This window comes from Salarias fasciatus, chromosome 1 (genome assembly GCF_902148845.1).
Source record: "Salarias fasciatus chromosome 1, fSalaFa1.1, whole genome shotgun sequence".
In the NCBI taxonomy this organism is placed as follows: domain Eukaryota; kingdom Metazoa; phylum Chordata; class Actinopteri; order Blenniiformes; family Blenniidae; genus Salarias; species Salarias fasciatus.
The window spans coordinates 11,161,238-11,175,366 of record NC_043745.1 but is presented as its reverse complement, the minus strand read 5'-3'; the positions used below and the strand labels follow the sequence as shown (position 1 = coordinate 11,175,366).

Here is a 14,129-nt window from a genome sequence, read left to right as displayed (position 1 = left end):
GCAATCCAAACCCAAAAATCATGAATACAGTTATGTTCTTCACAGTGGAACACAGATGTGGAAATCATCTACATTTCACCATTTTATATTAAAAAACAGTAAGAAAGAGTAAGCTCTTCAGTAATAATCATTCATCCTCATCAATGTCCGGTTGAACGTTACTTCAAAGGAACCGTGTTGTGAACACTGCGACAGTGATGGTTAACTGCTGCCGGACGTTAATAGAGACAGGATTTTCCTGATTAATCAAAGCATGTGGGGGTTGTTAATTAGCAATGTCAGTGGCGTGTTGGTCCTCAGTCCCCGGTAATCCGACACCGCGGCCCGCTGCTGCCTGGGTGGACATGGGTTTCCTGTGTGTCAGTCTTCACTGCCACCTTCCTTCCTCTTTCATCCTGTCATGACCTTTCCTTTATCTGTCTGCGAGGCACTCGGCTGCTCTCTTCTCCGTCTGTTACATCGTGTGTCTCTCTGATAGTCTTTTCTTCAGCTGTGTCTCTCTCTGTTGAGGTGCCTTGTTTTCCGTCGGCCCCCCCGCTGTCTCTGATGTTTCTTTGCTGTCTTCCCTTTTCTCTCCCTCTCTTGCTCTGCTGCTCTCTTTCTTTGCAGCAGTCTCCCGTGACCCCTCAGACCACCAGGCAGTGTCCTCTGACCTCGGCCAAGATGGCACCGTCTCCCTCTCCCACTCCTTCCAGCCCTGCCCTCCAGACTTCCTCCTCCTCCTCCTCCTCCTCTTCCTCCTCCTCCTGCCCTGCGCTGCGCCCAGTGAGACAACCCTCCTTACTCGCCTGTGTTTCCATCCTCTGCCTCATGTTCTTCCTCCCTTAGCATCCCTGACAACCGATGTCAAGGGACAGTGCCGTGACTTAGTGGCAGGCCAAAGGTTACGCAGTGGGTCATGAACCAGCTCCAAGATTTTCAGGGGGGCTAAAATGAGTAAGACGTAGTATTTGAAGACGTTGAGTGAAGTCATTCCTATAATGTCAGTCTTTGCTGTGTCAGGAGGGCAGAAGTGACCCAAATGCTTTTAAGATGAACCGTATAATTCAGTTAAAGTGTAAAAGTCATCGAGAAACATTGATATGTTTGTCAGTAGTGGTTCTAAAGGATGCATGTTTTGAAAGGAGCTTTTCATAGTTCTCAATTCTGGATATTAGCCAGGAAATCCCTTAAAACACCCAGGGTGCTCGTCCCATTCAGCATCCGGCTACATGACGGTCTCGCCTGCTGCCGCTGTGTCTGATCCACGCAGGTGATCCACCACCAGCCGCTGTTAGCTTTTGCAAAGCAGGCAGGCTGCTTAAGCATGCACGCTCATTATTTAACACATTTTACATTTATCAGGAACACCCAACCCTGTGAGATTATATATGTGATAAAAAATGCAAAAGAAAGCTTAACAGCTCCTCTTTAATGATCCCTGACATTTAGAAATGGGTGTGGGGTATTAACCTTTGAATGTTAAAGACATGGTTAGGGACAGGAACTTTTCCCTAAGTGGGATGTTTCAAGCCATTTATTTTCCAAACATCATCACACAGAGAAGTTTTCTATATAACTGCAGTCGATTACTTTCAATCAAGCGTTCAGCTCCCATGGAGTGCTGCTGCGGATTCATCACATTAGCTGTGGCACTGGTGTGGAAGCGAATAAGAGATAAGACAAGAGATGATTTTAGGGATCTGCCACCGTTTTTTTAATTAAATTTGTAACAAAACCAAAGAGAGGTTATACTGAGTGGTCAACAGAATGAAGAAAAAATTCAATTTAGAGTTTGAGGACCACAATAAAATGCATGAATTCTCCATAATCAAATTTTTATCATATTTTAGGTTAATTATAATAGCTGGATCATTAGTGTCAATGGCTGAATGAGTGTTTTTGGGTCATTGGTCCCACTTATAAACCTAAAAACCTTTGCTAAATGTTAATGTAGTGTGCGCTCATCCTTTTTTAAATTCGGGTCTCATAAATGGAGCAAAGACATTGTTGGCCACGATCTTTCTTTCTAAATTTCCACAGTATTTTATAATGCGTTCTGGTACAAAATACACTGGTGAATTGTGACAGAATCAGGTTGTCACAGAACGGTATTATTGACGGTATTTTGCAGCCTTCATGCATGTTTTTGCGTGTTGACTCTTTCTGTGTGGATGTGATTTAGATTAGACTTCACAATGCAGTGAGTCACTTTCAAAGCAGCGTCCCTGATCTCTCAGCTCAGATCTGACGGCCCTCAACTGCTCAGGTCACTCCAGGACAGACATCAGGTGTAAAAAAAAAAACAAAAACATGCAGACCTGCATGATCTGCAGCAGCTTTGTAAAGGAGCAGCTGAAACGAACAGCAACTTCAGATGAGTTTTTCTTTCTTGTTTCAGGGTGTAAAGTGCTCGCAGATATAAAAGGCAGGAGGGGGGCTTTAAAGTTAGGTTGCTGCTGGTATCTTTATCTTTTGAGCAAAATTTGTGCTTGAATATTTAATCATCACTTATCTCCTCATGTATCATAATAACAACTCAGACAGGGAGAAGGGCTGCGAATGTTTGGAAACAGATCCTCGCAGGAATATGGAGATGTCCTCCGTCAGGTAGGGAGACGCGATGAAGAAAAAGCCAGGATGGCCTCCTGCGACTCCCAGCCTCCGGCCGTCACCTCCTCCCCTCCCTCCTCCTTGTCTGTTAAGCGATGTCCGCCGAAGTCGGGACACCAGATGTGACAGGAGCGCTGTGGCGCCTGCCTCCTGTTCTCTGTGGCCTTGCTGCGAGCGAGGCGTCACGTCCTGTTTATCTCTCTGTCTCTTCCCCTGCTCTTCCAGAAGGGCCCCGTGGCGCCGGCCGTGGCTGTGACGGCTCCGCAGCAGACCCCCGTGGTGATGGCGCCCCAGGCCCCGGCCCAGGCTCCCTCCCAGCCCGTGCAGCCTCAGCAGACGGGCATCGCCCCGGCCCCCGGAGCCCCTGTCGTGTCCCAGGTCTGCTCCTCCTTCTTCTTCTTCTTCTTCTTCTTCTTCTTCTTCTTACATCCTCTCTGCCTCGCATCCCGCCATCCTCTCCTCCCTCCCTCGCCATCCTCCGCCGCCATAGCCCGCATTCTGCCCCCCCCCGGGGCGCAGGCGCTGTCACAGCTGCCAGGAGGCCGGCTGTGTCACCGGCTCAGCCCCGGACCCTCGGCCTCAGCGCGTCACACAGCTGGCCGCGGACACACAGTCTCACACATGCCCGTACACGTTTGCGCTCATGCATTCACACTGCTGCATACCGACCCAAGGACATCCAGACGCACCCATGAGGGCACTGTGAACTCATCTGCATGCACATTCATAAACACACAGGCCAGTGTGGCCTGTTTTACATACAATACGCTCATAAATTCACATTTAGTAGCACATAGATGCTTCTTTTTTTCCCCCTCAGGGCTGAAGCATTCAGTTACCTTCAATTTACACCAATCCCTACTGAGATACTGAGCTGTTTGATAGTAGCTTGATCTCACTTTGTCTTTTTTTTTTGAGTGGGGTGGAAGGTATCAAGTTGTTTTCAATTGTCTTTTGTAGGAAATGCAAGAAAATGTGAAGAAGTGCAAGAACTTCCTGGCCACGCTCATCAAGCTGGCTTCTCACAATCCTCCGTCCCCCGAAACCTCCAAAAATGTCAAGGCGCTCGTTCAGGACCTGCTGGTGAGTTTCAAGACACATAGAGCCAATGCTCATGTCCAGTTTGTTTTTCCATCAGTGTGTTTTCAGTCATCAATGAGACAAAAAATATATTTTTTTCAACATTTACTGTATGTATGTTGTGTTAAATATTTCCAGCCTGTAGATGGCGGCATAAAACTCTGTGCAGAGCTCTTCCTCTCATCAGCTTTCAGTCTACATTCACACGCATGTTAAGTGGCGCCCTGAGGTGCTGGGATGGGAATCCAGGTGTTGATCATCACCTCTGGCAATGGGATTTCATCCTGTTGTGTTCGTTCCACCGCGATATACTAAACTTACAGTCTGGCGTCTCTTCTGAAGTACACTGTTTTTTTTTTTTCTTCTCTGGAATTAACAGGATGCTAAGATTGAACCGGAGGAGTTCACCAGCCGGCTGCAGACCGAGCTCAAGTCGTCTCCTCAGCCTTACCTGGTGCCCTTTCTCAAGGTGGGCGCCATGCTTGTGACCTGTTTGCTCTGTAATGCAGATGTCCTCTTTTTTTCTTTTCTATCAAGAACCTCCTGAAATATTTTGAAACTTCTGAAATAAAACATGTTTTTCAAGGTTTAAGGTTTGGATATTCATTGCATTGATAATTGAAATAATCAGTATCAATTGTCTATTTTAGTGTTACCATGTATTTGTCCCCCCATGTTGCGTATGACTCATAACTTTAAAATGACATTTGGAAAGAAAACTCCCACACAGCCAGTGCAGTTATCTAAAGTACCCCTAGGGGTCCTAGTACCTCCATTTGAGAAGCCTCGCTTCAAGCTACAGTGAAACGGCTTCCAGTGAGAGACAACTCGATTCCTCATGGTTCTGCATCGGCGCTGGCCTTTCAGACTTTTCATTTGACAATGAACACCCCTTCAATGTCACTTTCCATAGATCTTGGACTTCCTTTTGCTAATTGACCCTTCAAATAGTTTTTTAAACTGCTGCCTAACCTGCTCAAGCTGGCCCCTCTGTGTGTGATTTACTGATCTGACCCCCCCTCCAGTCCTTTCCCTGGCACCAGAGCCAGAGATGGCAAGGCCTGACAGCAGACCGATACACACACACAAACACACACACCCCTTCTGGCCTGACTTTTGACTGTGTGTGACAGTGGCCCCTCCAGCCGTCCCCGCCAGTAGCCGGCAGGTTTCTCCAGCCAGCCGTGATGAGCGTCACATCAAGGCGCTCGACCGCCCGACCCGGCCACAAACACATGTTGTCATGCAATGTTAGGTCGCTTACGTCAAAAAATCTGCCTGAAATAGTCTGTATGAAGAAGCATCCGCCCCGGGTCAACTGGGACAGTGGCTTATCATGAATGGCTAATTGTCAATGCTGAACGTCATGTAGGTTTGTTTTTCTGGAGTCAAACCAAAGACATCCAGAGGAGAAGAACACATTTTTCACTGGATTATGAAACACACTAAACACCATGCTCAACATCCACAGTCAGGTCTGGTTGCATGTATCTGCTGGGGTTTTAAAGCTACCTGAACTTGTATTTCTTTGATACAATGATGTTGAATAAGCCGTAGAGCAAAGCGGTGTTTGCTGCTGCAGCTGTGCATAGTGTTTTGTCATGCATGTCTGCCTCGCTGTGTGACTGTAAACTCTGACCTCTCTCTCTCTCTGCCCGTCAACAGAAAAGCCTCCCAGCCCTGAGGCTGTCTTTGCTGAATAGTCAGCAGTCCCTGACCCAGCCCCCACAGCAGGGAGTCAAACCAGCACCCGGCGGCGCCCCTCCTGCCATCGTGACTGGGCCAGCTGTCCGCATACGGCACCCCAACAGCGTCAGCACCACTACGGGTGCCAGTGCGCTGCCCGCTGGGACGCTGGGACACACAGCTGCCATGGTACGTAGCGACTGCAGCAGTTGGAACGGTCCTCAGTGCAGACACAGTCATTATAATCCCGAAGCCTGCAGTGACTTCAGGGAGCAGAGTAAACCTGTTCGCTTCTCTAACATCTCCGTCACATGGAACAGCGGAGTGTGGCGCAGAGTGGGTATGAAATGAGCTGTTATTACAATCTGTTATCAATCAACACTGCATTTTAACAGTATGTATGAGGATATCTTGAAGGAAAATCTCCATTAGGTGGCCTGTGCTGCTGCAGCGAATACACACCTGAATTATCACTGTGAGGAGTGATCAGAGTGCCGTGGCTGCAAGTTCCACGTGTAAACGTGAGCAGTGTGAGTCACACCCTGCTACACACTCACAGCTCTCAGTTTACCCGGAATAAAAGAGAAGTTTTAGAAGAGGTGGACTTCGGTTTCACACCAAAGAGAATGTACTGTTCTTTTGAACCACCTGGAGAAATATTTCTAAGAACCTGCAGAGAACAGACGTACAATACTGACACTTTCTCTGTTTTTGGAAAAATAAAACTGTTTTTTTTTTTAACATGTCATATCTATGTCTGCATATTCATGTTTAATGCACTGTGTGAAGCTGTAGCTGATCGGAGTAGGTGATGATCATGTAGAGGGAGGTGATTAGAAATATTTTGTGACTCTTTGGTCTTTTAAGTGCTATTAATCCTGTACATTTACAGATAGTTTGATCACTTATATAAGAATGATTTTACCACTTACTGTGTACATTAATCCAACAGGTGTCTTAACATCAATGCACGCACTAATTTAGATTAGAATACAATTCTTTATATGTGCATATTATGCTCAAGGCATAGTAATAAGGCATAGTTTATGTAAGATTGGAGGCCGAATTTTTTTTTTCATTTTCAGTCCCTTTACCGGCCGACGCCATTCGCATGAAGCGACTCGCCATGAGACAATGACAGCAGCGGGACGAAACTGAAGTGAGGAATAGTAAAAGGAGATGTTTCGATGATATCAAGCAGTCTGACATGTTAGAGTGCACAGTGCCAAAGAGCAACACATAATTTATTAAAGTGCGTTAACGAGATTGCACAATTCCCACATGTTATTGCATGTTGCACCTTTGACATCAGTTTTCATTTGTTGTGAATGTTTCCCTCAGTCCCATTTCAGAAAGATACTGACTGCATCCTCATTCAAGGGCAACGTCTGTTAGAGAACACACACGGATTTCAACATTTACTCCTCAGACAGCATGAAGCACTGCTTTTTATTAACCTTGACAGCAGCAGATGTAGAGAATGGCTGAAGAAACCTGCCATGCAGCCATAATCCTTGATCCAGCTTTTGTTTGATATCATATTTTAAGTGATTTGTGTTGTTAGCTGCAGAGTTTGCATGTTCTCTCTTTGCATGCACAAGTTTTCTCTGCTCCAGGTCCTGTGACCTGTAGTTGGTTCAATCATAGAGAACTATAGAAAATGTAGAAATTGTTGTCATTTAATTGAGTTAAAGCTAGCACTTACATCTGAAAAGTGTCATTTTCAAGACGGAGAGTCTCAGGATCAATGGATCAGGCAGCGTAGCTTGTTTTCCTCGTCACAGTTGAAGGGGCCTTTAAAATGGGACGGCTGAGTCAAACCGCTGTGGCGCCTCAGAAGGAAGCGCACCCTGAAGTGGGACACAGCTTCCCCAACCCGGCTGCACACTTGACCCGGCGACACAGAGATGAATGACCTAAGAGCAGCTCACAGACTCTCTAAAGAAGTTTGACATGTTTTGGAATTTTCATATGTGGTCAAACCAGAACGAAGCGCTGGCCTCCAGACATATCGTGAAGTATTTATTGAGATATCGATGATGGCCGACCACCCTCACACACAGGATGTATGAGCACGGGATATGATGATTGGTGGCTGAAAAGCCTGGAAAAGCCTCCCTCAGCTCACCTCGGCGCCACTTCACCGTGAGCGTGTGTGTGTGTGTGTGTGTGTGTGTGTGTGGTTTAGACGCTGAATGCACAGTCCCACAGAGGCCAGACGTCTGAATGGGTCAAGTGAGGTCAGACTCAGACTGGTCTGGTCCTAGCAGAGGGACGATCAAGCTAGAGGCTTCTCACTTTCCTTTTTTTTTTTTCTCTCTCTCTCTCTCCCCCCCTCTCTCTCACAGTCCCTCTTCCTTTCCCTCTCTTCTTCCTGCCTCACCACCTTCTCTCCAGCCTTGTCTGTCACTTGCTTTCCATCTCTCCCTCCTTGTCCTTCCCTTCTCTCCATCTCTTTCCAACAGCTTCCCTCACTGTATCTGCCCCCGCATCGCCCTCTCTCATCGCCCTCCTCCCTCCCTCCCTCCCTCCCTCCCTCCCTCCCTCCACCCGTTAACCGTTGAAGGGTGAAGCGAGGTAACTAGGTCAGCCCCAGGTCAATTTTAAAGCGATGTGGCGGCCGCAGTCTATGTCCAGAACATGCCTCTGGTCTCCCTCACTCTATCTCCATCTCTTTTTTTTTTCTCTCTCTCTCTTTCCCTCAAACATGCACAGACACACACGCATACAACACCAACATAAGCTATCACACAAAACATTAGTAAATGATCGCCACTGGCACATCAACAGTCTGAAACCAGACAGCGAGTTGAACTAGGCTCAGAAAATCTGCTCTTACTGCCAGAGCAGTAAGGAATCTACATTATTTAAGACTTCATTACTCTTTATTATTATCATGAATATGGAGTTTATGTATATTTATCTGATTTTATTGTGATTTATTAAGTTTTTTTTTTATTTCATGGTAAGAAAATTTGATCGAGATGCATCTTAAAAATGCAAACTCCAAACTAGTTTGTTTTAATTGCACAACTAGCAGTGAGAGAACTGGACCTGAAACGTCCTCGGGGCAAAGGATATATGAGGTGAATGGACTCGATAAAAGCGTGAATGAATTGAGAGATGTAAGTAGGCCACATCATTGCATACTGTAACAGTTCATTGTTCACTGGAACAAAGTGTGCAAATGTAGTATGGCCTCATTACATGTGCTGTGATGTATACTAAGAGTTAGGAGGAGCTGCGTGGAAAGCCGGGTTCTTAAAGCTGTCTGGTGATGCCAACATTTTCTGTTCATTATAAAATGAGAACAAAAAAATTTATGTTTTAAAATGTAATTGCTGACGCACTGACAGGAAATTGTGATTTGCAAATTCACTTAAGATGCTCGTTTTTCGACTGTGGGGAAAACAAAAGGAATACCCGGAGAAAGCTCATGCATGCACAGGGAAAACATGCAAACATCACACAGCGAGCTAGCTGAGGGTTATCCCAGACATTAGCTGGGAGTGGAATGAAGGCAGTAGCATCAACTGTTATCTTTAAAATCCTGCATGTGTTGATATAATTCATTGGAATTCAGTAGTTAACCTGCTGACACATTATACTGTGATTTCAAAAATCAAAATAAGATGGCGGTCTGGTTTTGATGAATGTGGATACCGTTCTTGAAGTATGACAGAAACAGGACACTGTAGACTGAACTTTTCAGGAAAAAACTAAAATTAAAATTATGCACAAATTTGAAAGTTTTCATAATCTTGGACACTCTCATTATTGTCTATACAGAAATATTTCCAAAGCATTGTACTCTGAAGGAGTCGAAGCTATTTGACAGTGCTTTGAATCAGATGGGTTGATGATTTGGTCAGAGCATCTCCAAACTGTGGTTTTTGCTGCTGCTCCCTGGTCAATATCGATCAAAAGCGGTCAAACAAGGAAAAAGCAAGGAACGGAATTGGATCCACTTCATGGTCTGATCCAAGACACGAGCTCAAACTGCTGCAGAACTTAGATAGAAAGATAGAAAGGTCATCATCTTGATGAGTCTGGCCTATTTTGGCACCAACAGGGGAGGCTACCTAAAATTAGTCAGGTGGTAATTTCTGATCAGTGTGTGTGTGTGTGTGTGTGTGTGTGTGTGTGCTCTCCATGATTATCAGCTGTGTTCAAGCTGCAGGATGTGTATGGTCTGCGTGTGTACCAGATGTGTTTGGTGTTATCTATTTAAAAATACTAGTGTGATTAGTTTAAAGAAAGAAGGTCAGTGCTGAGGGAATTGGCAGCCACCTCCACACAGAACTGTAGTGTATTGGAAGAGTTCACATAAATAGCACATGCGGTTCACACACTTAAACACTGACTGAGCAGCCAGATAGCAGCAGCAATCACGGCATCATTTATTTTGAGAGTAGCTAACATTTCATTTCACCCTGATGATTTAACTTTAAAAGTAGAGGAAGTGCTTTTTTTTCATCATCTTTTCCTTTTCCCATGATTCTCAAACTTCCTACCTGAGGTTTTTTCCCCTGTTTCTCTTAACTGTGTCGCCAGTTGGCCAGAGGTGTTTGCTATCTCTGCTTGTTCCAAATGTATTTTTTTTCCCCCTCCTCTCTCTCTCTCTCCCCCCTCTTCCCTCCCACTCTCGTAGACCCCTGCAGTGGATCTCTGGGAAAAATGGCCTCTGTCTTTTTTTCAGTACCTTGAACAGTAATATAGCATGTGTCAGGGAATGGAAAACAAGGCTAAAAAATATGCAGCAAGAAGCAAACTGGTAGGAATGGATGGCTGAGCCCCAGGCTCGGCCAGTAGCTGCTACCAAGGAAGGAAGTGACTCTAATAGCCCAGCATAGTCTTCCACCCCCTCTGCTCCGGCTTTTTTTTTTTTTTCTTCCACTACTTGTTCTCCTTCTTCTAAACTACTTTTTCACTGTGGTCTTGACTTCTTTGTCTTATCTGCAAATGCAGGAAAATGTAGGTCACAAACAGTGGCAGAAATCTATCCTGCTCGTGCATTTAATTTGATCGCCACTGTCTCAATTCTGGTGCAGGGCTAACTGTGGTCGAATCCACCCTTCTCTTATGTGTTCTGCATATGAGATATTTTGGATATTGCAACACTTGAATATAAGAAAGTCGGCGAGCACGGCTCACGCAGCTCATGGCCGACTCGTCTCTGGATCATTCCTGAAAGCTGATTTCAACTCTAACGGGTTTCTCACTGGGTTTTCACAGAGACAACAGCAGCGCAGCAATGTTTTAAGATGCCGTGCAATTTCACACCTTTTATTCATTCTGCTCCACATGTTCCCAATTGTTTGTTTCTTTGAAATTCTACAATAAAAATTCTGCCTCCTCAGGGCGTGAAGACAGGAGGCGCCATCGGCGGCCAGGTCCGGATGCCTGTGGTGATCACACAGTCCATCAGAGCACAGGGTGAGGCGTTCGCACGCTCTTCTACACTTCCTATCACTGGAATGTCATGAATTTGCTGATCAGGCCAACCCCAGAACATTCAGGATGGTCTGGAACAGACAGAAGTAACTGCTATGAAGTGGTGTGCAGATCATGTCCCCCTTATGTCAAAGTGAAGGTCATACACACACAACAAATCAGCCGTGGGAGCTTTGTTGGATTAGAAATGTACACTTCTTATTTTTAAATGAGAAAAGCTTGAAAAGTGCTTCAAAACGTGTAGAAATGTATTAGGATAAGTGTCAGGCGTGGATGAGACGTGTGGCCCTTTTTTCATTCTCTCAGTTCAACGGTCCAACTTTTATAATAACTATAATTATTGTATTATTAACTACATGTTGTCGTGGAAAGCATCAAATGCACACATATAAATGTAATAATCTTAAAATAAAGCCCCACAGTTCCGTAGCGATTCTTGGATATGGTAGAAATGCTTAGTCACAGTTGTGCTCCTAGTAGTGGAGATTAACATGTTTAGGCCTTTAGTGGGCCACATTAACAGTTTATAAAATTATATACACACCTTTTTTTTACTATTCTCTTTCAAATATGTAATTTGAGTAACATTTAAAATCATAAAAACACATTATTACCATCTGTTTTTATTGATGTACTCTTATGTCCAGCCTTTTGAAATTGCACAGACACAAGCGAACATCTCTACGAGCATCGCAGACGCTGACTCATCGACCTCGTGTTCTGCCACATGTCAGACAAACCCGTCAATACAGAACCAGGGAAAGCAGCGAGCAGCATAAGATAGCCATTAGTGAAACTCTGCAAGGTTCTCTCAGTAGGCCCGAGCGGTGTGTAAACAGTCGTGAGCCACAGAGAGAACAGGTGTTTTTTTCCCTGTCTGGTTATAAAGCCTTCTCAAACATTTGCACTGCTGCTTACTCACACTGATTCACAAACACTCTTCCCACAGAAGCCCACAAATATCGCCCCAGCACCAACCGGGTGTAACACTCCCCGAAGAGAGCCGCGCACTCTCAAGTGGTGTGTGATGTGTGTGTGTGTGTGTGTGTGTGTGTGTGTGTGTGTGTGTGTGTGTGTGTGTGTGTGTGTGCGTGCGTGTGTGTGTATGATCGGAGGTGCATACAAATTTGATCTGCCCCCTTCCCCAGGATCGCCTGCAGTGAAAGATCTGTAGGTTGTTTTATGCCCATAAATTGGAATGCGGGGATAGTTCTAAAAATACTTTTCTCTGCCTCTAAGCTAGGAACATGCCTGTTAAAATCAAGTTTAAATTCACTCTGGCAGTCCTTGTGCCTCTCTGGAAAAAAACGTGTCTCGGAGCAGGATGCGGTTTAGGAGTGTAAGGAGAGCCGGTGAAGCGCAGTGATATTGACAGAGCGACGCTCTCCGCACCAACCTGGGGAGAGCGACAGTACTCTACCCCCCCCCAACACACACAAACACCCCCCCTCCACCACCACCCCGCTACCCAGCACACCCCAGTGAGGATGACAGAGACATGCTGAAGGTAGTCGTTAGACGGGAGGATGTTTGACGCAGATGGAAGGGGACACCTCAATGATAACATTACTCCTTCCTTTTTTGTTGAGTGCTTCTTCTTTGTCTTTTCCCTCTCTCCGTAATAGGCACAATGGGAAAGGGAGCCGTCATCCAGGCGGGCAAAACTCCCATGGGCCTGCCTGTTCAGATCTCCGGGAATCAGAAAAACAAGCTTAACGACCCCGGAGGAGGCTCTTTCAGGTACACCGTCCCCCTGCCAGGAGAGAGCCGCCCGGCCGGTTCCCGGCTGCCGTCACATGGGGGCAGCATTTCACTTGAGAAGCTCCAGCATGACTACAGGCCACACTCACAGCTAAGGCTATGAGTGTTTATCCCGGTAGCCTGCCTGGCCACCTGGCTGCCTGCCTGCCCGCCTGCCCGGCTGGTTGATCGGTGGTCCTCTCTCTCTCTCTCTCTCTCTCTCTCTCTCTCTCTCTCTCTCTCTCTCTCTCTCTCTCTCTTTCCCTCTCCTCTCCTCTCTCTCTGCGCCCACCACATTGTAACACACACTGCCAGACAAATGGATCACCCTCGCAGATCGCCCTCCTTGTGTCAGTGTCACAACTCATCGACAGGATTGCAAATGAGCGAAAATCCTAATTTAGAAGTAAGATAATTGTGTCCAGATGGTTTGAATTTCTGGATGCGGTTCCGAAAATACCTTTTGGTTAAGTCAAACATACGGTATTTACCCTGCAGCTTTGCTCTCTGTCTTTCTCTCTCTCCCTCTCTTCGCTCTTGTCTCCGCTTCAGCTGGGCCTTTGTCTCAAAACATAAAAGGTTCATCGCCCACATGCTGGCCTTTGTGGTCCGCGTTTTGTGCGAGTTTGTGTGCAGCCTTTACGTGCTAGTGTGTATGCATATGTTAGCGTAGATTCCTCTGCTGCTCTGTTTGTTTGTGTTTGGTGTCTCTGCTTGGATGCACATGAGCATATGTGTATATCCTGAGAATCCAGGAGTATCTGCCTGCGTGCAAAGCCGATGTATGCATGCGCAGACAGGAGCAGCGGGTTTAGGATTGCCCCGATGTGACCGCACCGGGGCAAGAAGAGTCTAGGTCACATGGGCCAACGGGTTCATGGTAATGGCTCCCCGTCTCCTGAGGGGAAAGGCAGCGCCCGGGGCCCTGATTGATAAACCAATAAATCTTTAGCTGCGTTGGTAATTAAGCTGTCAGGCTTGCTTGTTACTGGCGACCTTTTCCCCCCTGCGGTGATCACAGTGGCCCACCACGCACAAATGCACTGGTTTCAACATTAAGCCCGATAACACCCAGCACCGCTGTCAGGGAAGAAACACGCCACGCCACTGAGTTTTTGCAGTGTTTCCTCTCTTTATCCAGGTCAGGTGATGTTTGGCTGGCCTGCATCTGTGTGTCAAACGAGCCGCTCGCTGCACAGTCCCTGAACACAGTTCTTGCTTCCATAATTTATTTGTCTGTCCATGCAGGTCGTTAGTTTCCCTCCAACAACACGCAACTGTTGAACTTCTTGGCATTGCGTTTTTCACTTTGAGTCATATGTGAGTTTGCTGAGCTTGATATTGATTTTAGTCTTTAATGAGTGATTGACCTCCGCTGAGATTATCTTCATCCCTTCACTGTTTCTTTACGCATATTCAGTCAGAGTTTAGCACTTCACAGTTTCATTTCTTGTTTCAGTCATCTTTATTCCAAGTGTGCACTTTACTCCTGGACTGCTGCTCTCTAAAGGCGGTACTCTGCAGTGCTGCAGTCGGACCTCGGCGTGTTGCTGGTGTCTGAAACCTCTCAGCTCTTG

At 46.1% G+C, this 14,129-nt stretch overlaps 1 protein-coding gene across 4 annotated transcripts in view; it reads left to right on the top strand.

Moving 5' to 3' along the window:
• Positions 1 to 14,129, top strand: part of LOC115395582 (transcription initiation factor TFIID subunit 4) — a 93,261-nt gene that overhangs the window by 12,449 nt on the left and 66,683 nt on the right. For 2 of the 4 annotated variants that reach the window (XM_030101217.1, XM_030101366.1), the window contains exons 3-9: positions 610 to 765; positions 2,818 to 2,970; positions 3,553 to 3,675; positions 4,052 to 4,141; positions 5,338 to 5,547; positions 10,719 to 10,794; positions 12,438 to 12,552. In XM_030101217.1, the coding sequence (XP_029957077.1) occupies positions 610 to 765; positions 2,818 to 2,970; positions 3,553 to 3,675; positions 4,052 to 4,141; positions 5,338 to 5,547; positions 10,719 to 10,794; positions 12,438 to 12,552 (923 nt within the window). The remainder of the gene's footprint in view (positions 1 to 609; positions 766 to 2,817; positions 2,971 to 3,552; positions 3,676 to 4,051; positions 4,142 to 5,337; positions 5,548 to 10,718; positions 10,795 to 12,437; positions 12,553 to 14,129) is intronic. The other 2 variants (XM_030101294.1, XM_030101440.1) reach the window with 2 other exon arrangements.